At 43.4% G+C, this 25,120-nt stretch overlaps 1 protein-coding gene across 3 annotated transcripts in view; it reads right to left on the bottom strand.

Moving 5' to 3' along the window:
• CATSPERE (catsper channel auxiliary subunit epsilon) overlaps positions 1 to 25,120 on the bottom strand; it is a 179,284-nt gene that overhangs the window by 40,051 nt on the left and 114,113 nt on the right. For all 3 annotated transcript variants that reach the window (XM_070055618.1, XM_070055617.1, XM_070055616.1), the window contains 6 exons: positions 23,583 to 23,658; positions 16,447 to 16,499; positions 13,174 to 13,224; positions 11,767 to 11,800; positions 11,219 to 11,298; positions 3,574 to 3,673 (listed from right to left, as the gene is read on the bottom strand). In XM_070055618.1, the coding sequence (XP_069911719.1) occupies positions 3,574 to 3,673; positions 11,219 to 11,298; positions 11,767 to 11,800; positions 13,174 to 13,224; positions 16,447 to 16,499; positions 23,583 to 23,658 (394 nt within the window). The remainder of the gene's footprint in view (positions 1 to 3,573; positions 3,674 to 11,218; positions 11,299 to 11,766; positions 11,801 to 13,173; positions 13,225 to 16,446; positions 16,500 to 23,582; positions 23,659 to 25,120) is intronic.

Here is a 25,120-nt window from a genome sequence, read left to right as displayed (position 1 = left end):
ATGGTCAGACCAGCTAGACAGAAAATCAGCAAACAACAGAGCTAATCTACACTACTGACAAAATGAACCTAATTGATATCTACAGAACATTTCATCCCACAGCTGCAGAATAAACATTCTTTTCATCAGTTCATGGAATTTTCTCTAGGACAGACCATATGATAGGCCACAAAGCAAGTCTCAAGAAATTCAAAAGAACTGACATCAGACCATGTATCTTTTCTGACCACAACGGAATGAAGCTGGAAATTAACAACTTAAAGAATTTCTAGAAAATATGCAAACATGTGGAGACTAAACAACATACTATTGAATGAACAGTGGGACATAGAAGAAATCAAAAAACTCCTAGAAACAAATGAAGATGGCAACATGACATATCAAAACTTTTGGGACACAGCAAAAGCAGGGTTAAGAGGAAAGTTTACAACAACTAGTGTTACATTGAGAAATTGAAAAGGCATCAAACAAATGATCTGACAATGCATCTCAAGGATCTAGACAAACAAGAACACACCAAACCCAAAATTAGTAGAATGAAAGAAACAATAAAAACTGGAAAAGAAATAAAGAAAATTGAGACAAAAAAAAACAACACAAAAGATGAATGAAATGAAGAGCTTGTTTTTTTGAAAAATAAACAAAATTGATACACCACTGGCCCAACTAACCAAACAAAGGGGGGGCAGGTGGGAGATGACCCAAATTAATAAAATCAAAGATGAAAAAGGAGATGTTACAATGGATACCACAGAAATAAAAAGAATCATCAGGAATTACTACAAATAGCTGTATGACAACAAATCAGAAAATCTAGAAAAATGGATAGACTTCTGGAAACATGCAATCTACCAAAATTGAGTCATTAAGACCTGGAAAACCTAAATTGGGGCTGGCATTGTGGTGTAGCAGGTAAAGCTGTCACCTGTGACACCAGCATCCCGTAAAGTCGCTGGTTTGAATCTGGCTGCTCCACTTCCAATTCTGCTCCTTGCTAATGTGCCTGGGAAGGCAGTGGAGGATGGCCCAAGTCCTTAGCCCTCTGCACTCAGGTGGGAGATCTGGCTCCTATCTTTAGACAGGCCAACCTTTGGCTGTTGCTGCCATTTGGGGAGTGAACCAGAGGATGGAAGATCTCTCTCTCTCCCTCTCTCGACTTCTCCCTCTCTCCCCATAAGCTCTGCTTTTCAAATAAATAAATAAATCTTTTAAAAAATAAAAAAGAAAACCTAAATAGGCTTATGGCCAAGACAGAGATTAAATCAGTAATGAAGACCCTCCCAACAAGAAGAAGTGCAGGATCAGATGGCTTTACTGCTGAAGAACTAATTCCAATTCTTCTGAAACTATTCAAAACAACTGAAAGAGGGGAATTCTTCCAAACTGCTTTTATGAGGCCAGTATCACCTTAATTCCCAGATCAGAAAAAGTTACAACAAAGAAAGAGAACCATAGACCAATATCCCTGATAAACATAGATGCAAAAATCCTCAACAAAAACTAGCTAATTGAACCCAACAACACATCAGAAAGATCATTCACCAGGACCAAGTGGGGTTTATCCCTGGTATACAGGGATGGTTCAACATATACAAATCAATAAATATGATACATCACATTAACAAACTGAAAAATAAAAAAAATATGATTGTCTCAATAGGTATCAAAAGCATTTGATAAAATCCTATATCCTTTCATGATAAAAATTTTAAGCAAATTGGGTATGGAGGGAAAATACCACAACACAATGCAGGCAATATTTAACAGACCCACAGCAGATCCAGAACCAGACAATGATGCCCACTCTCACCATTACTATTCAATATAGTTCTGGAAGTTTTAGCCAGAGCCATTAGATAAGAAAAAAAAAATCAAAAGCATACAAATGGTAAAGGAGGAAGTAAAATTATCCCTATTTGCAGATGATATGGTCCTATACATAGCAGAACCAAAAGACTCGACTAAGAGATTACCGGAACTCATAAGAGATTTTGGCAAAGTTGCAGGATAAAAAAATCAATACACAAAAATCAATAGCATTTGTATACAAAAACAATGCCAATGCTGAGAAAGAACTTGTAATATCAGTCCCACTCAAAATAGCTACAAAAAATCTCTACAATGAGAATTATAAAGTATTAAGGAAAGAAATAGAAGACACACAAAAAATGGACAAATCTTCCATGTTCATGGATTGGAAGAATTAATATAATCAAAATGTCCATACTACTCAAAGCAATTTATAGACTCAATGTGATCTCAACCAAAATACCAAATATGCTTTTCTAAGATCTGAAAAAATGATCCTAAAATTCAAATGGAATCATGAGACCCTAAATTGCTAAAGCAAACCTAAATAATAAAAATAAAGCTGGAGGCATTATACTACCTGATTTCAAGACATATTACATAGCAGTTATCATCAAAACAGCTTGGTGCTGGCACAAAAACAGACATCTTGGGGCTTGCACTGTGGCACAGTAGGGGAAGCCTCCACCTGAGGTGCCTGCATCCCATCTGAGTGCTGATTAGAGTCCTGGTTGCTCTACTTCTGATTCAGCTGCAAAAAAAAAGAAATCTTGCCTTTTGCAACCTAGTGGATGCAACTGGAGACCATTAAGCTCAGGGAAATAAGCCAGTCCTCCAAAGACAAAGATCATAGGTTTTCCTTGATTTTTTCTTTTTATTTACATTATTGACATTTATTTATTTGATTGTAGAGTTACAGATACAGAGAGGGAGAGGCAAAGAGAAAGGTCCTCCGCCCACTGATTCACTCCCCAAATAGCTGCAATGGCCAGAGCTGGGCCAATCTGAAGCCAGGAGCCAGGAGACTCCTCCAGGTCTCCCACATGGGTGCAGGGGCCCAAGCACTTGAACAGCAGAGAATTGGATCAGAAGAGGAGCAGCCAGGACTAGAACCGGCGCCCATGTTGGATGGTGGCACCACAGGCAGAGGCTTTAGCCCACTGTGCCACAGCGATGGCCCCAGTTTCCCCTGATTTGTGGTAACTAATATATAGAGTCCAAAAAATATAATGTATATGAGCGAAACTGACATTTTGAGATTTGATTATTGTTTATAGCCCTTGTCAATACTCTTGAGAAACAGTGGTATTTCTACTTAAAAATTAATAAGTCAATAAATAGAAAGGCATGTTGGACCAGCATTGTAGCATAGTGGTAAAGCCACCAGTTGTGATACGGGCATCCCATATAGGTACCAGTTCATGTCTCAGCTGTTCCACTTCCAATTCAGGTCCTGCTAATGGCCTGGGAAAATCACTAGAAGATGGTCCAAGCATTTGGGACCCTGCCACCCATGTGGGAGACCCAGATGAACCTCCTGGCTCTTGGCTTTGGTGTGGCAAAGCACTGTCCATTGCGGCCACTTGGGCAGTGAACCAGCAGATGGAAGATTTTTCTCTTTCTCTCTGTCTCTCCCTCTCTCTATATATCACCGACTTTCAAATAAATAAATAAATATTTTTAAAAATCTTAAGAAATAGGACAGCACATGTAGAAAGGCCTAACTGCATGCTAAATTCTTTTTAAATGTAAAAGATGCCATACCTGCTTCATCGTGTTATTAAAGCTATAGTCATCCCTGCCGTGTATTTCCCACACTAAGAAATTTACTGGAATGTCTTCCATGTGGCCACTATCGTTAAATCTGAAAGGCACAGAGAACACGAAAACAAAAGGTTAGTGTAAAGCAAGAGGGGTCAAGAGCTCAATTCAGATGGGCTTAAGTTTAAATCCTGTCTTTTTCACTTTGATAGCTTTGTGACCCTTGGGAAGTTACTTAAACTCTTAAGCCTCAATCTTCTTACCTGTAAAATAATGGTATTTACTGTATGAGTCTATTTTGATATGTTATTTCATTCAGCTTTCAAAATAAAAAAACTAGTAGTAGTGAAGAAGAAAACTTACTTTCCTTAACAGTTGGAACCCTAAGTTCTCTTTACTTTGACAGGGACCATATATTGTTAGGGTGACAGTAGCTGAGGCCAGGTTGTCATGGATGCTGGGAGGGAGAGAGGAAGGGAGGATGGAAGGAAGAACAAAGCAAGGACCCCTGGTATCATTTCATCAGCAAATACGGGTGGTCACTTATGGACCAGAGCGAAGCTGCACAATCCCTGTGCTGAGAACTGATGCAGCAGATGTCCCAGGAGGAGGCAGCTGGAAGATGTGGCTCCACAGTGTGGGAAAGCGCTGGGGTAGGCTGGGATGCAAAGTTGCCAGGGAATGGACAATGGTATCTACCAACAACGGACACCAACAGAGTCCAGCAGGGAAAGGAGACCCCTTCCCTGATGCTGGGACTGGGTAGAAGCCCCATTGAGCACAAACTCAGGGGGTTCTAAAAGAGATGTAGCATTTTATGTTACTTTTTTTCCCCTGCTGCTGCTATAGGAAAATAGGGCATGAGACCAACACTAAAGTTCAGTTGCTGATAAAGTCACACGTTGCATACTACAACTTCTGATTATAAAAATGGTTACATGTCTTCTTTCTCTATTAGTTACTGCTCATTTTTTCTGAATGAACTTGTCTCTGGTATCCCTTGGGTGGAAATATCACTTAGGACTTTGTTCTCAGACACTTGCTTCCAGGCTGCTGACTCTTGGGACTGCTGCCCCACTTTCTGATACAATTTCTTGCTTCACAGCTGTGTCTATTCATAGATAAAAATCATAGATCCTTGACAGCAACTCCTTATTCAGTGCCCAAATCTCTGTTTCAGCCTGCAGTTGTTGCATTTGGCTTTGCAACTTGCTACCATCTAATCCTGGCTACAAAAGTCAGTTATTGTCCCATTCTCACAGTTGAGCCAGAAAAACTCTAAGGGTCAAAAAGTGGTATCCAAGGAGCTATTTTGTTTCATTGTCATTAGTTTTAAGAAATCTCAAAGAGATGAACTCAAGGCCAGAACTCAAACAGCTATGCCCAGCTAGAGATCAGGATACTGGCGCTTGATTTTGTTCTTGCTGGGGGAGGAGGACCAAAGAAAACTGTAAAACCCTAAGGAGAGCTCCAGGTCCTCTTTCCACAGGAAAATATGTGGGGGCAGGCACGCGCAAACACACACACACACACTTACATATATAATTGCAAAAATTTGGGTTAGGTTTAGCAAAACTAATTATAGCAGCTTTGGAAGGAGCACGATGCTTGATTGCACCTTTTGAAAGTCATCAGATTTTTAAATTATTTAGAACTAGTTGCAAAGCCATGTTTTACTTTAAAAAAAAAATCTTAATTCAACTATGTGAGCTGCATTGCCTCCGTTGACTCTCAGACAAGCGATGAGCTGTAGTGTCATCTAGTGGCTGGAAGGATGAACTGCATGATACAAAATTTCTGTGTTTATATTTGCTATTTTACTTTTTTCATTGAGAATACATGACAAAAATATTTGCCTATATTAACATAGTTTATTTTCATGTAGGCTAGGATAACAATTCAACTAGAGAAATTCAGAAATTTTTCTAGTTGGCAACTACCCCAAGAAATTGTAACTTCTCCACTATGGCAGATCTACTTTTGTACTCACGGAGTTCTGCTGACCTCCAAATCCACTGTGTTTAACCTTTACGCATAGACCACTGTATTAATCACGTCTTTTACTTTCTGTGCCCCAATGTTTTAACATCTGGAGTCTTGCTGACCCTGTAGGGACTGCTCAGGGTCAACCAATTCTTAGAGCTAATAAATGACTCTTCCAAGAGCCCTTTACAACTGCAAATCAATTAATCCAGAGCCTATACCTCCAAGTACCTCCTTTGTCCTTTAAATGCTGGCAATACGATGAAGCTGGGATGACATATCCTCAGCTGGCTCACATGCCTGGGACTTGTTTCTTTTCTTTCTTTCTTTTTTTTTAAGATTTTATTTTATTTGAGAGTTAGAGTTACAGACGGTGAAAGGGAGAGACAGAGAGAAAAGTCTTCCTTCCATTAGTTCACTCTCCAAATGGCCGCAACGGCCGGAGCTGGGCCGATCTGAAGCCAGGAGCCAGGTGCTTCTTCCTGGTCTCCCACGTGGGCTCAGGGGCCCAAGGACTTGGGTCATCTTCTACTGCTTTCCCAGGCCATAGCAGAGAGCTGGACTGGAAGTGGAGCAGTCGGGACTAGAGCGGCTGCCCATATGGGATGCTGGCGCTGCAGGCAGAGGATTAACCTACTATGCCACTGCGCTGGCCCCTTTCTTTTATTTTTTAAAAAGATTTGATTAATTTGAAAGGCAGAGATACAGAGAGGGAGAGGCAGAGGCAGAATGAGAGGTCTTCCATCTGCTGGTTCACTCTCCAGATGGCCACAACGGCTGGAGCTGCGCTGATCCAAAGCCAGGAGCCAGGAGCTTCTTCCAAGTCTCCCACAACAGTGCAGGGGCCCAAGGACTTGGGCCATCTTCTGCTGCTTTCCCAAACCACAGCAGAGAGCTAGATCAGAAGTGGAGCAGCCAGGACTAGAACCAGCACCCATATGGGATGCCAGCACTGCAGGCAGCACCTTTACCCGCTATGCCACAACACTGGCCCCCCTTCTTTACTTCTTAAAATACTTTTTGTTGTGTTTAATTCCAGGTTGTGTATGTCTACTGTGAGTGGGGAAGGATTCACATTAACTCAATCTGCCATATTACTATCACATAAAAGGCTAATAGCAGAGAGAGAAAGAGAGAGAGAGAAAGAGAGAGAGAGAGAGAGAGAGAGAGAGAGAGAGAGAGAGATGGAGGTAGATAGACTGGGGTGGGCTTTTGGTGCAGAGGTTAAGATGCTGTCTGGGATACCCATGTCCCATATCAGAGTGCCTGGGTTCAAGCCCTGGCTCTGTTTCCAATTCTGGCTTCTTGTTAACATGTTCTCTGGGAGGCAGTGGTGATGGCTCAACTAGTTGGGTCCCGGCCACTCAGATGGGAGACCTGGGTAGAGTTCCAGGCTCCTGACTTCAGCATGGCCCAGCCATAGCTGTTACAAGTATTTGGGGATGAACTAGCAGGTGGAAGAACTCTCTGTCTCTCTGCTTTTCAGATGAATAAAAAGAAAAAAGAAAAGAAAAAGTGTAGACTATATTTTGCCTCTATTGGCAAACCTATAATTCACTTTGCTGATTCACTGCAGGCTGGCTTTTGTTTTTGCCACTTCGTAGAAACTACTTTAGAAAGATCACAAATGTCCAATTCAGTGGACAATACTAATTTACTAGATCTCTGAATTTGATACCTTTATCTCCCTTTTTCCTCTAGAAAATTCCTATTCCCACTGCCTCCATAATTCTTTGTATGTTGTCCTTACATTTCTCTGAATGTTCTTTCTGGATCTTATTTCCAGATTCTATTTTGTTACCGCCTCTTGAATATTGTTTTGCTTTGGTGGGGTTCATCTTTGGCACATAATGCTTCCTGATGTTACGTTATTGCTAAGGAGGACTGTGCCTGCGAGGCGGAGGCAGCTCAGTGTGTGGAACACGCTCGGCCTGTCTCTGCCCTGCTACTCACGTGCTTCATAGGAGGAGCTGACTTACGTGACTGGTAAGTTAGAAAGTAAGCTGGGCAGGCTGGGATCGCTCCCCTTCTTTCTCAGGTTGGCTGGCAGTGCCAGGGGAGTGGTGGAGGGAAAAGCCAGGCTGCAGGGGAACTGGGAGGGGACAGCAGAAGTTGATAACAGCAAGAGTGTGAAAGAGTGGTGGAGTCAAGAGACAGATGCCTTTTGTATTCGTTGTTTTGGTGAAAGAAAGAACTGCATTTGCACGTGATGATCCAGTGTGAGGAAGCTACTCAGGAGAAAGAGGTAAGGAGCTTTGTTGCTAATTAGGAAAGGAAGTGGACCCTAGTTTACAGATGAAGTGACAGGCCTGAGACAGCTGCTCGGATAGTTCACTGACAGTGACAGGGAGGCAGACAGAGGTCACAGGTACAGATACTTGAAGATATATACACGAGGTGCGAGAAATCTGTGCAGGTGTGTGGACGAGATCTTCTGATGATGTCACCCTTGACTCACCTGCCTTCCTCTTGTCTTTTCCTTGGCACTCAGACATGCTTATCAAGTCACGCTTATTATAATCGCTATCTTTCTCACACACGATTTTTATTCTTCGTCCTTTTTGCTGTTTCAGTCATGTGCTGTTTTCCTCCTAAATGCAATTACTAGCTGGTCTTCCTGCTTAGACTCAGCTCCCTGAAATTCACCCCCTATTCTTGCCCCAGAGCTGGAGCCAGCACTGGATCCTGAATGGGTGGAAAGCTTTGCACGGTCTGGACTACACCCACCTGGCTGGGAGATCCCCAGCTCTGCTCTTGACATTTCAAAACTCACTTTATGCCCTTAACAACATCAGGTTGTTGGAATCACACATTTTCTTCCCCAAGATCATTCTTGCCTGAACGACTTGCTCAGGGAAATCTGCCACTGGCCTCTCCACGGCTCTGCTTTCCTTCTCTGCCTCTAAGTAAATGTTCACCATCCTTCAGTACTCCGTAACTAAGCTCAGATGCAAGTTTCTGCAACGTTTTCCTTTCATAGCTGGGAGGCATCTTCAAGTTTCAACACCAGCCATGCACGTGCTGTTCCCTTCCATCATTCCAATCAGAACACCAGCTCACGTGTGTATCTAACGCACAAGACTCTTGAGCATTTGAGGGTACAAATCCTGCTGTTTATCTTTGAATTTCCAGTGGATAGCACAGTGCTTCATGTAAAGGTGTTTAATCATGATGAGCTTCTTTGAAGTTGGCACATCTCTGAGAGAGAACGTTAATTTTTTAAAAAATCCCTGGCGTGTTGGGGTGGGGCACTGTGGTATAGAAGGCTAACCTGCAGCACCAGCATCCCATATAGGCACCAGTTCAAGTCCTGGCTGCTCCACTTCTGATCCAGCTCTTTGCTAATATGTCTGGGAAAGCAGAGGAAGATGGCCCAAGCTCTTAGGCCCCTACACCCATGTAAGAGACCAGGAAGAAGCTCCTGGCTCCTGGCTTCCGCCTGGCCCAGCCCCAGCCATTGCAGCCATTTGGGGCAGTTGGTAAACCAGTGGATGGAAGATTCTTTCTTTCTCTCTCTCTCTCTCTCTGTATCTTTGTCTTTCAAATATAAAAAAAAAATGACTCTTGGGGCCAGTGCTGTGGCATCGCAGGTAAAATTGCCAGCAGTGCCAGTGTCCCATATGGGTGCCAGTTTGAGTCCTGGCGGCTCCACTTCTGATTCAGCTCTCTGCTATGGCCTGGGAAAGCAGTAGAAGATGATCCAAGTCCTTGGGCCCTGCACTCATGTAGGAGACCCGGAAGAAGCTCCTAGCTCCTGGCTTCCAGTTGGCCCAGCTCCAGCCTTTGAGGCCAATTGGGGAATGAACCAGATGGAAGACCTCTCTCTCTCTCTCTCTCTGCCTCTCCTTCTCTCTCTGTGTAACTCTTTCAAAGAAATAAACAAATCTTTATAAAAAATAAAAAAAAGACTCTTTAAAAAATTCCTGGAGGATTAAGTATTATACAAGAAACACAAACAACAAACAAACAAAAAATCAGCCTCAGTAGAGGAAAAGTACCTTGGGTGCCCAGCAGAAACACTGACATGAGTAGATGTCTAGAAGGTGATAAAACTAAAGAAGATGACAGATGATTCTCACAGCACAGAAAACAACGGCAGAGGGACTGTAGGAGCAGGACACAAGAGGGAAAAGGCACAGGTATAATCTTAGAGTTATACCTTATGGGAGGGGCAGCAGGGAACAGAACATGCTGACAGAGGCCTCCTGGATCCCAACAGGGAGGGCTTTGGTGGCAAAACTAAATTGGAGCACAAGAGATCCCTAAGAGCTGCAAGGCTTGACTAAACCTTTGGTGTTGTACAATGGGAACTCCACTTCTAGTGTTTAATCCTAGCAGCACAGCTGGACAAGTGTCCAAACATAGTCGGAACATTCACCACAATTTCATTCATAATAGCTAAAATATTGGAAACAAGGGACATTTGTTGCTTGTGTTTTTTTGTATTTTAAGTTTTGTAACAAGCCATGTAACTTTATAACCACAAACCAAGAATAAAGAATAAAATCAGAGAGGAAAAGTAAGCAAACGCAAAATTACTTGGAAAAGCCTCCCTTACAGCACTTCATTCATATTATTATTATGAAACACTAAAAATACCATCAATGTCCTTACCAGCAGTCTAGTTTCTTTCCTTAAAAGCTGTCATTTAATATCAGCTCACATGGCACCTGGGGAAGGTAGTTTCTATGAAAAAGGTAGGGGTGCTGGTAGGAGCTTGGGGAGAGATCTAGAGAGGAGAAAGGGAGCAGCAGTTTGCTGCCTGCACCTCTGAGAAGGATCTTCCATCTCTCACCCACGTAGGTCTCAGCTGCTCCATTGCAAACTCCGTAAACATTCAGGGACTATGTTTAACTAGTACTGAAAACCAAGTCTTGGAGTAGGTGTTGTGGTACAGTGGGCTAAGCCACTGCCTGCAATGCCAGCATCCCATATGGTTCAAGACCTTGGCTTCCCCACTTCCAATCCAGCTCCCTGATAATGCACCTGGGAAAGCAGCGAAGGATGACCCAAGTGCTTGACGGTCCCTGCACCCACATGGGAGACTTGGAGGAAGCTCCTGGCTTCTTGCTTCTGCCTGGCCCAGCCCTGGCCGTTACTGCCATTTGGGAAATGAACAAGAAGATGGAAGATCTCTGTCTCTCTGTATCTCTCTCTCTCTCTCTGTAATCTGACTTTGAAGAAATAATTTTTTTTTTTGACAGGCAGAGTTAGACAGTAAGAGAGAGAGAGAGACAGAGAGAAAGGTCTTCCTTCCGTTGGTTCACCCCTCAGATGGCCACCACGGCCAGCGCACTGTGCCGACCCGAAGCCAGGAGCCAGGTGCTTCCTCCTGGTCTCCCACGCAGGTGCAGGGAACCAAGCACTTGGGCCATCCTCCACTGCCTTCCTGGGCCACAGCAGAGAGCTGGACTGGAAGAGGAGCAACTGGGACAGAACCCAGCGCCCCAACCGGGACTAGAACCCGGGGTACTGGTGCCGCAGGCGGAGGATTAGCCTAGTGAGCTGCAGCACCGGCCGAAATAAGATAATTTTTAAAAAATAAATCTTGCAAATGCTGAGCACTCAAAATAGTTTTATTATTAAATTCATGAGTAATTTGTCTTGTTCTCATTTTTATTTTGAAACTTTTGAAATAAATTAAAAAATATGAGAATATACTTACAATTGAAGCACAGGTTGAAACTTTTCGGAGACATGCAGCCTCACAGGGCAGCCATAGACATCCCAGTTATATTTTACTTCCTAGAAAAGGAAAAGTTGTTTTAGTTGTTTTACATAATTGACCCATGGACAAAATTACAGTTTTCTTTCTTTTTTTTTAAGATTTATTCATCTATTTGAAATGGTGGAATTACAGAGTGGCAGAGGCAGAGGCAGAGAGAGAGAAAGAGAGAGAGACAGAGACAGAGACAGACAGAGAGATTTCCTCCGTCTGCTGTTTGATTTCCCAAATGGCCGCAGCAGGGTGGAGCTGGGCTGATCTGAAGTCAGGAGGTCAGGAGCTTCTTCTGGGTCTCCCATGTGGGTGCAGGGGCTCAAGGACTTGCGGGGGGTGCATCTTCCACTGCTTTCCCAGGCCACAGCAGAGAGCTGGATTGGAAGTGGAGCAGCCGGGACAAGAACTGGTGCCCATATGGGATGCCAGTACTGCAGGCAGAGGCTTTAACTGCTATGCCACAGTACCAGCCCCTAAAATTTCAGTTTTCTTACCAAATTTTTGGATGGTTGACCCCTCAGATATGACCTGCAAAAAAAGGACATTTTTTTCATGATAAACTTCATCTTTCCAAACTTAAAAACAGTGTGACTTTATTTAGAGGTAAGGAGGTATCACGAGTCAGACCGATGAATGTAATTATAAAATACTGAGTGCTTACTAAGTTTCATGTGTACAACAACCAGCTGTGCATTCTTGTCCTCCTTCTGCAGCTATGGCGCCGTTCTCAGAGATTGTATGACACTTGTTTAAGACGACAAGCGTTCCTATACTACTGGGAAGGATGAGCGGTTGTAACGCTCACGCTCAGTGTGCTATTTTACTGTACTTCTTCCCAGGATATTAATAGATGAAGGAAAAAGGTGCTTCAGAATCAATGTGTATAGATGTGTATTTTTAAACTTCAGCTACTTCCTGACTTAGATTCCTTAACAGAATCCATCTTCTTCATGAACCCAAAGGTATATTCTCTCAAAAGCACCCTCTCCCACAGATTTCTAGTCTTGTCAGTCCTCAAACCTGGATCACCGTCACCAGCCACATACCTCACCATGCTCAAGGAATTGACACCCCAGGGATCCAGCCTATTTTATATTCTTATCTTTCAGGTTCAGCTGCCACTCAGCCACCAAAAGGCAGCGTCATCACCGACTGTTAAACGTTTTCTCCTCACCTATTTCATTTCACTGACTGCCTTCGGTCGGTGGCGAGCCCGGCAACCTGGAGGATGTGGGCTCCCCGCCCCTCCCTTCCTGACTTCCATGGCAGTTAACACAGCTACTTAACGGATACGTCTACTGGCTCAACATTCTTTCCCTAATTTTAATGAAACAGAATTAGAAAATTTCATAGCTTTTCCAAAGCTCTTATGAACAGTTTAGAGGTATGGGGTTCCACACTTTTGACAGCGTAATCAATTTAAAATTTTTAAAGTAAAGATAAAAGTCACATTTTGTTTAGTTACTCTTTAATAATAAACATATTATTTAAGTACTCATAAAATTAAATGCAAAATGTAGCATCAAATTTACTTAGTAGAATGATGTCAAAATTTTCCTGGTAAATCCATAACTTTAACTGCAGTCATGTAGCATTAGAGAAAAACTAGGGAGGAAAAAATGTTCTCAAGTCTTTCTTATGGTGGGAATTTGAGACTACAAATAGGTAAATGAGCCTTTTTGAAAAAAACAATTAAACTGAAGGAGAATATTATGATTCTTTCTCTTGTATGTTTCCAATGAGGTAATTATAGAGCTAACACATTTTATTTAATGCTAAAACTGTACAATGTCAAGCTAAACATATATGGATTCTAACAAGATTTCAGAAAGTATTAACCATAAATTATTATTATTACATTAATATAAAACTTAGTGTTTATGTTAAATACTATTTCTTACTTGTCAATCACATAAGAAAAATCATAGGGAATACAGCTGTTTTTACTAGATCTGTAAAAAAACATAATGAAGTTATAATTCCTTATATATTTAAACAAACTTAACAGTGATTTTTCAAAATAGATATTATAACAAAATCATTATTTACTGAATTAGAATCTCTGTGGTCAGTGTGTGACCCTAGCATTTCTATTTTAAAAAAAATCAGCTGTACAAATGTTTCTGAAAGCATCAGAAACATTATCTCTTATATTTGATACATGTTTATTAAAAATTTATAGAAAATTAGGGGGTTGGAGAAAATTGGTCAAAGAATACAAAATTTCAGTTAGATAGGAATAAACTCAAGAGATCTACTGTACCATGTGGTGACAATAGTTAACAATATAACAATGTATTCTTGAAAAATGCTAAAAAATGGTTGTTCCTCCATAAATTAAACATAGGATGTCCACATGACTCAGTCTACTCCTATATACCTACATAAAATTCTGCTCCTATGTATTTACCTAAAATAATTGAAAGCAGATATTTCAACAAAAACTGGGTCACAATATTCACACCAAAACCATTCACAAAAAACAAAAAGTGGAAACATTGCAAATATACGTGAACTGATAAGTGGATGAAGAAAATATGGCACATCCCATACAAAGGAATTTTATTCAGTCATAAAAAGGAATGAAGCATTGATACATGCTACAACATTAGTGAACCTCAAAAACATGCCAACTGAAAGAGGCCAGACACAAAAAGCCATATATAGTATGATTCCAGTCATGTGAAATATCTAGAGCTGGCCAATCTATAGACAGCAGCTGAGTAGTTGCCAGGGGCTGGGAGAGGGGAGAATGGGGAGTAACTGCTTACTAGGTATGGAGTTTCCTTTTGGGGCAATGAAAATATTTTGGAACTAGAGAGTGGTGCTAGCTGTACAGCATTATGAATTTACTTAATGCCCCTGAGCATTTTAAAGTGGTTTAAATGGTAAATTTATATTATGTAAATTTTTGGCCAGCGCCGTGGCTCAACAGGCTAATCCTCCGCCTGTGGCGCCGGCACACCGGGTTCTAGTCCCGGTCGGAGCACTGGATTCTGTCCCGATTGCTCCTCTTCCTGTCCAGCTCTCTGCTATGGCCCGGGAGTGCAGTGGAGGATGGCCCAAGTCCTTGGGCCCTGCAGCCGCATGGGAGACCAGGAGAAGCACCTGGCTCCAGGCTTCGGATCAGCCCAGTGCGCCTGCTGCAGCGGCCATTGGAGGGTGAACCAATGGAAAAAGGAAGACCTTTCTCTCTGTCTCTCTCTCTCTCTCACTGTCCACTCTGCCTGTCAAAAAAATTATATTATGTAAATTTTTCAAAAATTTCAAGAAGTTACCATGATAACACATACACAAACACACACACACAATAACTTAATTGAAAAGTCTATCAAAATGAAGATAAATTTCTTCAGGTAATTTTATTCCACATAAACTTTTTATTTTATTTTTTTATTTTTTGACAGGCAGAGTTAGACAGTGAGAGAGAGAGACAGAGAGAAAGGTCTTCCTTTGCCGTTGGTTCACCCCCACAAATGGCCGCTACGGCCGGGGCGCTGCACCAATCTAAAGCCAGGAGCCAGGGGCTTCCTCCTGGTCTCCCACGCAGGTGCAGGGCCCAAGCACCTGGGCCATCCTCCACTGCACTCCCGGGCCACAGCAGAGAGCTGGCCTGGAAGAGGAGCAACCGGGACAGAACCCGGCACCCCAACCGGGACTAGAACCCGGGGTACCGGTGCTGCAGGCAGAGGATTAGCCTAGTGAGCCGCGGCGCCGGCCCCACGTAAATTTTTGAAACACAAGTTACTCTTAAACTTTTATGTGCCTACTAATCTCCTTTTTGTCAAATTTTGTTAAAATTCTGACTCAGAAAAAGAATGAAGCCTGATATTCTATATAGTTTGTGTTTTTTTTTTTTTTTTGAAAAATGATTTATATATTTGAAAGGCAGAGTAACAGAGAAAAGGAGAGACAGACACGGAGAGAGATCTTCCTTCCTCCTGCTGGCTTACTCCCCAAATGCAACATTCAGGGCTGTGCCCGGCCAAAGCCAGGAGGCCAGAACTCCATCTGAGTCTCCTATATGGGTGGCAAGAACCCAAATACTGGGTCATGATCCGCAGCCTTCAAGGTGCATTGGTAGGAAGCTGGATTAGAAGGCAAAGCAGGACTGGATTCTAGGTACTCAGGCCTTCTAACCAATGCAAGAGACTCAAAACCAATGGATGGCTCCACTACACATTTAATGTCAACTAAACAGATCTGCATATGTTGACCTTGATTCTCTCACATAGAGGCAACAGAGTTACGGCAAACAAATGTCACGCACCCAGTGTGCCTCACTGAGAACCATAAGGAGGTCAGTGAAATTCACACCTTGGGATTCTCAGGAGGAACCACTGATAGTTGTGTCAGGTTTGCTCTAAAACATTTCCCATAGAAAATGATGCGGGAAGCAGTCTTCTCTGACGTGGGCTGGAGCAACTCTTTAATGGAATTTTAAAAATTCTAACTGGCTTCAGTAGGATGGAGATCAGAGGTTAGGTGTTCCTTTCTCCTCTTTCTCTGAATTAAAGAGCTGGGAGAGATCATGGAAAAAGATAGAAATTAGCTTTTAGGGAAGATGGAGAACAATACTGGTAATAGAGAAAAATGTTAATTATTTACTTTTTAGTATGATTCAAACACAATATCTGACTTTGCAAAGGTTCAAATCGATTGAAACTGGATACCAATGCCAACTGAATTGTCTGAGAGGCAGAGAGGGAGGGAGGAAGGGAGAAACAGAGAGAGGGGGAGGGAGGAGATAGGGAGGGAGCGAGAGGGGGAAAGAGAGAGCCAGTGAGCGAGAGAGCACTCTGATTCACTGGTTCACTTTGCAAATGCCTGTAACAGGACTTGAGCTGGGCCTAGCCCAAATCAGGAGCTCAATTCACATCTCCCACCTGGGCAGCAGGAACCTAATCACTTGAACCATCACCGCTGCCTCCAGGGTCTGCATTGGCAGGAAACTGGAGTCAGGAGCTGGAGCCAGGAATTGAACCTTAGGTACTGCAGTGTGGAATGTGGGAAACTTAACTGCTAGGCTAAATGCCCAGCTCCCAACTAAGTTTTGAATTTCACCATGGATGTGTCAGTTACTAGGCTAACATATTATCATTAGTGAATAACACTTCATTCACCATTTGTTTTAATCATAAAGACAAGGAGAGTTCAAGTGGAAATATACTTGCCCTTTGACTATCATGCTTTTAGTAATGTCACAGCCAACAGATATTTGGAATACCTAAAATGAAGCAGTTTTGGTAGTGAGTTTAACGGTTCAGATCCACATGATCTAAAACATTACCAGAGCTAAAAATAGTCATATTTTTTATCTTAAATAACAGGTTGAGCATCCCCCATCCAAAAGGCTTGGGATCAGAAGTATTTCAAATGCTTTGAAACACTTACAGGTAATGAGGGAATGGCTAGGACCAACTCTAAACATGAAATTAATATGTTTTTGTATACACCTTATACTCATAGGCAGAGGTAATTTTTTAAAAATATACTCACAGGCAGATGTAAGTTTTAAAAAGTATTTATTTATTTGAAAGGCAGAGAGAGAGAGACAGAGAGAGAGATTGATTAATCTTTCAGCCACTAGTTCACTCCCCAAAGGCTCACAATAGCCAGAGCTAGGCCAGGAAGAAGCCAAGAGCCAGGGACTCCATCAGAGTCTCTCATGTGGGTTGCAGAAATGAAAACTACCTGGTCACTCCATTATCCACTGCCTCCTAGGTGCCTTAGCAAGAAGCTTACTTGAAGTCTGGAGGGCATCCCATGCAGCAGCTTAACCTGCTGTCCCTGGCAGAAGGGAATTTTATGCAAAATGCACCTGCATTTTTACTATGATCTATCACATGAAGATAGGTGCACAATTTTCCCTTTGTAGTATTTTGCTGGCACTCACAAAGTTTCAGATGTTCAAGTACTTGGGTCACATTTTTACATTAGAGATGCTCACCTACAATGACCTTTTAAATGTAAGGCTCTGCTCTACTGCTTAGGGCTGTTCTCCTCCTTCCTCTTTGATCAGCTTTGCCCTTTGCTTGCTTGCTTTCATCTTTATCACTCAGGAGGCCTAAGGGTTGTTCTCTGCTTGCTTAGGGCAGTATCCTGGGGAATCATTTGAATCTCATTTCCCTTCATCTCTACAACCATGACTACCAACTCCATCCTTCTGGCTTGCGCCCCTGACTCAGTGGGCAGGTTCCTATGACATATCTAGCAACCAATCTGACTTTTTTTTTTCCATTTTAGTAGACCAGTACTAAATTAGGGTCTTGAGTAACATCACGTAAAATAGCATCTTACTTTTATTCCTACTTTAAATGGCAACACTCAGTATTCATAAGAGCCCTGGAAATAGGCCAACTTTTTTTTTAAGCTTTATTTATTTATTCGAGAGGTAGAGTTACAGACAATGAGAGGGAGAGACAGACAGAAAGGTCTACCATCCACTGGTTCAGTTCCCACATGGCCTCAATGGAAGGAGCTGGGCTGATCTGAAGCCAGGAGCCAGGCGCTTGTTCCAAGTCTCCCACAACAGTGCAGGGGCCCAAGCACCTGGGCCACCTTCTACTGCTTTCCTAGGACATAGCAGAGAGCTGATTGGAAGAGGAGCAGCTAGGGCTAGAACCAGTGCCCATATGTGATGCCAGCAACACAGGCAGAGACTTAACCCACTATGCAACAGCACTGCCCCCTATTTTTTCAAAACTCTATTTATTTACTTGAAAGTCAGAGTTACACAGAGAGAGATGAGAGGCAGAGAGGTAGAGAGAGAGAGAGAGAGAGAGAGAGAGAGATAAAGAGAGAGCAAGGGAGAGAGAGAAGTCTTCCATATGCTGGTTCACTCCTCAACTGGCCACAATGGCCAGAGTTGCAATGATCTGAAGCCAGGAGCCAGGAGCTTCTTCTGGGTCTCCCACGTGGGTGCAGGGGTCCAAGGACTTGGGCCATCTTCTACTGCTTTCCCAGGCCACAGCAGAGAGCTGGATTGGAAGTGGAACAGCTGGGCCTTGAACTGGCACCCATATGGGATGCCGGCACTGCAGGTGGCAGTTTTACCCGCTATGCCACAGTGCTGGCATTTTTTAAAAAATATTTATTTTATTTGAAAAGCAAAATGACAGAGAGGGGAGAGAGAGAAAGAGAGAAAAGAAAGAGATTTTCCTGCTAGTTCACTCCCCAAATGGCTGGGGATAGGCCAGGCCAAGGACAGGAGCCTGGAACTCCAACCTGGTCTCCCACATGGGTGGCAGGGACCCAAGCACTCGATCCATTTTCTGCTGCTTTCCAAGGTGCATTAGCAGGGAGCAGGATTGGAAGCAGAGCAGCTGGAACTCGGACCAGTGCTCTGATACGGGAAATTGGTGTCAAAAGCAGCACCTTAACCCGGTGTGCCACAATGCCAGTTCCCAGGCCAACTATTAAATATTAAACCCTTACCCTAATTCTGTGGATACTTATTTTAAACATTATTCTTTACTGTTTGTTATTTATTTTTAAAAGACTTATTCATTTATTTGAAAGAATTATAGAAAGCGAGAGGGAGAGACACAGAGAAATTTCTCTCACTGGTTCACTCCCTAAATGGTTACAATGGACAGTGCTGAACAGCCCAAAGCCAGGGGCCTAGAACTCTATCCAGATTTCTCACATGGATGGCAGGGGCCCAGGCACTTGGGCCATCTTCCACTGCTTTCCCAGGTGCACTAGCAGGAAGCTTGATTGGAAGTGAAGCATCTGGGACTTGAACTGGTGCTCATTTGAGGTGTGGGTGCTGTGGGTCTGGGCTTAACCCACTGTAACACAACGCTAGCCCTTCTTAAATTGCTTTTTTTTTTAAAATCACGTTCTTGTTTTTGTTTTAAGATTTATTTATTGGTGCCGGCACTGAAGTATAGCAGGTAAAGCCTCTCTCTCTCTCTCTCTCTCTCTCTCTCTCTCTCTCTGCCTCTGCCTCTCTGTAACTCTGCCTTTCAAATAAATAATTAAATTGAAAGGCAGAGCTACAGAGAGGTAGAGACAGGGAGATCACCCATCCACTGGTTCACTCCCCAAATGGCCAAAATGGCAGGAAGTAGGCCTGTCTGAAGTCAGAATCCAGAAGCTTCCTCCAGGTCTCCCACATGGTTGCAAGGGCCCAAGCACTTGGGCCATCTTCTGCTGCCTTCCCAGGAACATTAACTAGGGAGCTGGATCAGAAGTGGAACAACCAGAAATTGAACTGGTGCCCATATGGGATGCTGGCGTTGCAGATGGTGGCTTTACCTGTTATGCCACAATGCTGGCCCCCGTAATTGCTTTTTAAAAGAAATGCATATATGTGTATGGTCTGAAAACTGTGGATCCCATAGCACAACATGCAGGATGTCACAAATTAGCCTGCAATGTCAGTCACAGGACTGTGGCCAATTTTGCTAACATAGTCCATGATTCTCTGGAAGTAAATTTTGGGACAGAGTTGAGAAAGGCAGGTATAAAATCCATTAACAGCATCACACAGACAGGTAGTACCATGACATTTTGTTTCTCAGACTAGAAATGACCAAGAACGGCATTTGATATGCAAAAAGCTAGCCTTAAAACAACAAAGACAATTCCACTGGAGTATGATGCGATGGGTATAGTGCATTTACCCTACCCCCATCCCTGCCACCACGCACCTCTGCCATTAGCAGCAATGTTTCCCATCTCTTTAGATTGGATAGTTTGCAGCAAGAACATGGCAGAATGAGTATTACATACAAAAATTAAATTAGATGGAAATAAAGTTTTGCAGACAGGCTGTGTCTAGTAGCTGGAATGTGTTATATCTAAAGTTGAAAGACTTTTACTTCATTAAATCTTTGTTATTAGGAAAATGAATTGTTGCAAAATGCCAAATATCTTAACTCTCACTGTAAGTGATGAGATATGTGTTGCTTAAAAATAATATACAGGTTATATGGAACTAACTATACTTAATTACTATATAAACATGAAAGGAAGCCTAAAAGAAATAGCAAGGATTTGAAAATAAAATGAGAGAATGAATACTTTAGATTTACTACTAAGAACCACTGGTGTTTAAGTCAGGGAGTCATGACTTTTTAACCAGCATCCTAGTTACCCCTCAACTGCAATGTCTCTTCTATTTCTACCTGGCTCCAGGATACTGCCTCACTGCTGTCTACCCTGCCTCTGTACCAGTCTTTCTAAGTGGGAGCAAGACATGTGCATTCTTTCCTAATCTTGTCCTGATATATTCCATATTTCCACAAGGCAATCTGGAAAGATCTGACTACTCCCTACCCTGTAAGGACTTGGGGGTCAGGAGGGTGGGGGTAGAGGAGTGATGTGCAGCCAAGTCTGATGGATTTAGAGTCATCTCTGCTACACCAAGACCTTCTGGGCTTCATCTTGAAGGCATGCTCTACAGTGGGAGTTAACTGATGTTACGTCCTACGTCACCTGTTCTCACCTGCGGGGACCTGATTTGTTCTCTCAACAATTCTATCCAAAGTCCTTGCTGCCGGTTATTATTCAGGCTTTAGTTTCCCATCAAATAGGCTGAGAAACAGGGAACTTCCCTTTATTTTTACTGATTATTTTCGTAACACACAAGGTTGACTAAGTTCCTCAAATCTATCATGCTGAAGACCCATCATCACTTGGTAGTCTCATCTGTAATATTGCTTCTCTCCTTGGTGCTAGTTAAAAGTAACCCTAAGCGTAAGAATCAACAACCATGGCCAGAATGAGAAATATGAGTTGACCTGCAGGTGGACCTTGAAAAGCAGCTGCAGGTACAGTGTGTGGTGAGCATGACTAAGCCCTTTTGCTAGGGTACCCGCCGCTGCTGCTACTTGTTCCCCAGGTCCAGAGATTCAGTTAGAGGGAATTCTAACATTCAGTATAAATGGAAACACTTATCTTCCATGCAGAAGTAAGGTAGGATTGCTCCTGCCTCAGCTTCGAGTCAGATACAGATAAGGGAACAGAACAACTGATCAGAATGCATGAGACAGAGTTGTAGTTTTCTCTCCCTTTGGAAATTTCATCCTGGAAGGAATTACCGTGGCCCTCTGGGGGTCTGCCCTGCATTTCTGCTTTTCTGGTCCTTGGCATTTGCTTAAAAAGTGGGATGCAGCCTTGTGGAGTGCTAGTTTTGTTGGTGCTCTGCTGCTTGGCTCAGAGGACAAAGTGACAAAGATGACAGGCTCCTTCCTATTCCAGTGGGTCAGTCCATGTCCACCTGGTCTAGCAGGTTGAACAAGGGCCAAGCTTCAATCAACTGGAAAGGAATTTTGTGAGCCATAGTTCCGAGTCCATACAGAGCTGGGCCTGTGTCTGCTATTTAGCTGTGTGGCTGATGGCTTGCTTACTCATGAGTATGGGAGCCTCAAGAATGGACACTGGGGTTGAGTGAACTTTGTAGCTGTGTTTTGACTGCCTTGACTAGAGGACTTGCCTCCACAAGGTCATATTTTCCTGTTACCTATAGGACTTTCGCACATTTTTCCATTTTATTTCAGTGAGCAAGTCAGCACTACTATCTGCAGTGGCTCAGCGGGTAGCTAGATTTGAAATATCCTTGCCAGGGAGTGGGAGGAGGGCCAAGAGGATAGAAAAATGACAAAACCAGCAACACTGAGTAACTACTCTGTAATAGGCACTGTTTTGGGGACTTTCTTCAAACGATTCCATTTAATACTCTCAACAGTCCTACAAGATAGATGCTACATTTTTCCCCTTTTACAAACGAGGCAGCAGAGACTCAAGAGTATTCAAGCCAGTGAGTGGTAGGGCTTGGATGGAAACTCAGATTAGAAGCATCAGCCTTGGGGCCAGCCATTGTGGCATAGCAGGTAAAGCTGATGGCTGCAATGATGGCATCCATATGGGTGCTGGTTCAAATCCAGGCTGCTCCTCTTCCAATCCAGGTCAGTGCTAATGCACCTGGGAAATCAGAGGAAAATGGACCAAGTACTTGGGTCCCTGCCACACACATGGGAGAACCAGATCAAATTCCTGGCTCCTGGCTGTTGTAGCCACTTTGGGAGTGAACCAGAGGATGTAAGATCAGATCTCTCTCTCTCTCCCCCTCCCCTTTATCTCTCTCTCTCTCTCTCTGTTTCTCCCTGTCTCTTAACTCTGGCTTTCAAATAAATACATAAAAAGGAGGAGGAGGAGGAGGAGGAGGAGGGGGAAGGGAAGGCGGAGGGAGCTGGGGCTAGCTTTGAGCTGAATCCAGGTCTCCTGTGTGAGTGGCAGGGACTCAGATACTTGAGCCATCACTGCTGAGTCCCAGAGTCCGCATAAGCACAAAGCTGGAACCAAGCGCAAGTCAGGACTTGAACCCAGGTGCCCCCATATGGGGCAGACGTCTTAACCACCATGCTAAACGCCCATGCCTCCCTCCTGTGGGGAGCAATTCGGACTAGACTAAGTTACTGGAATTAAGACTTATTCTATGCATCTGCTCTCCCACAATATGGCGCTGGGAGAGGAGTAAACAGCTTCTGCACAGCTGCCTCCAGTTCAACCAATAAACTGTAGGACTTGCTCCTGATTGGAGGAGAGCAGCGTACTCAGCATGTGGGCAGCCGAGCACGGATTGGCAGAGGAGGACTATAAAGGAGGAGAGAGACGGCATGCACCAGGAACATCTAAGGGGAACATCTGAAGGAACGCCTGTGCAGCCCCCGAGGGAGCCGGCCGGCGGTGTGCCGCTCCCCTGCGGAAGTGGGGAATGCGGCCAGGGGGAACTGCCCTTCCACGGAGGTGGAAGGGATAGTAGCCAACCCGGGAAGAACCAGCAGCAAACCCGGGGAGGGCCGAGCAGACGAAGGAACAGTGCAGGGTCCTGTGTCGTTCCTCCACGAAGAGGGGGAGCGACACCTCCGAGCTGGTTGATAACTGTGTAAATCACACTCTCTCTCTTAAGCTTTTTGAATGAGTAAGTGATTGAGTCTTTTGAATGAATAAATGCAGGATAAATATGAACATGACTGGCAGTCTTACTTGACAAACCATATTCAATTTTAGTTTTTCCCATTGATTTTAGTTTTCCTTTACAGTTTTATGTGTCTTCAAAACCTCATAATTTTACATTTTTGTACAAATTTACATGTATATCCCACTGTATAGATAATAAGGCAGAAATCTCATCTTCTGTATTCAAAATAAAATAGTGTTGTTTTTACAGTAAAGCATTATTAAGTGTTGCTAAGTAACAAGGGAGTGGTATTATGTGGAGGTTATATCTATTATTTAGTTTACCACTTACACATTATTTCTTAAGTAAATTTTTTGATCTTCAACCTATTTCACTTACCCAGTGGGATGCTGGGCACATTTTTGAATATTCACTGGGTCGAAGGTTAACAAGCACAGAACCTGTGTTGTCATTTCTAGAAAAAAAAAAAAAAAAACAACTCATGGAGGTTAGTATAGAACCACGAGAGAGGTAAGGCCTGATGAACGAGAAGTCCTGTGTGGATGGTGAGTTTGAACCTCAGTGAGAATGCTAGGGGGCGTGGCGGGTGGTGCTGGTGGGGACTTCTCGCTGCTTCTGCTAAGGCAGTTCTGCATTGTGCTCATGTTGGAAAGCTGCTTCCACCTCACGATAGTCCATGTTTGGGCCACTGTAGGGCTGGTAGTAGAAAACAGCAATACAGCAATGAGCATCCTGTCAGTGTTTCAATATTCCTACTTTATTCACACCCTTAGTTTCAGATGATGGGGTTCTGCTGCTGGCGTCTTGAGCTGCTTACTTCCTGGTAGTGTTGCAAGGGTCCCCCCTAGTACTTACACATTCTCCCCCTCCTATTGATAACACCTTTTGAACAATATAGAGTAAGTCATGAAGTCAGTTTCCAGAACCACATTAGCAGCATAGTATGACTAGTATCCAAAGGTAGATCAAGGCACTTGTCTGTTTGCTGCTGCTTTAACAAAATATCTAAAGCTGGGTAGTTACCAAGAAAAGACGTGTATTTAGCTCGCAGTTTTGGAGGTTCAAGAGCATGGCATCAGCATCTGCTCAGTTCTGGTAAGGACCACCCTGACTGGCTACACAGGTCAGAGAAGGAGGAAGGGAAACAAGTGCACACAGAAGGGACTCAGCTCAAGGAGTGGCCTCCCTTTACAATGACCGGTTTTCGTAAGAACTGGAATCTTGCCAGAACTCCACGAATCCCTTCCAAGGGCAGTGCCCTCAATAACCTAATTACCTTCCTGAAAAAGGTTTTATCACTTCTAAGAAAGGTTTTATCACCTCTCAACATTGCCACATTGGTGACCAAGCTTTTAGCACATGAACTCCTGGAAGACACTTAAAATCACATCCAAACTGGAGCAATCAGACAGATGCTGTTCTTTTTTTTTTAAATTTTTATTTATTTATTTATTTATTTTTGACAGGCAGAGTGGATAGTGAGAGAGAGAGAGACAGAGAGAAAGGTCTTCCTTTGCCGTTGGTTCACCCTCCAATGGCCACCGTGGCTGGTGCGCTGCGGCCAGCGCGCTGCGGCTGGCGCACCGCGCTGATTCCATGGCAGGAGCCAGGAGCCAGGTGCTTTTCCTGGTCTCCCATGGGGTGCAGGGCCCAAGCACCTGGGCCATCCTCCACTGCACTCCCGGGCCACAGCAGAGAGCTGGCCTGGAAGAGGGGCAACCGGGACAGAATCCGGCGCCCTGACTGGGACTAGAACCCCTGGGTGCTGGCGCTGCAGGCGGGGGATTAGCCTAGTGAGCCACAGCGCTGGCCCAACAGATGCTGCTCTTGATTAGCAAGTGAACACACATCATTTTGTGCTCAGGCAAAAAAATCTCAAAAATAACAAAAGAAGTTTTAAAAGCTTGATTCACACC

This window comes from Oryctolagus cuniculus, chromosome 13, assembly GCF_964237555.1.
Source record: "Oryctolagus cuniculus chromosome 13, mOryCun1.1, whole genome shotgun sequence".
Lineage (NCBI taxonomy): Eukaryota > Metazoa > Chordata > Mammalia > Lagomorpha > Leporidae > Oryctolagus > Oryctolagus cuniculus.
Note: the sequence above shows the minus strand (reverse complement) of the source record. Positions and strands in the feature narration are given on the sequence as shown.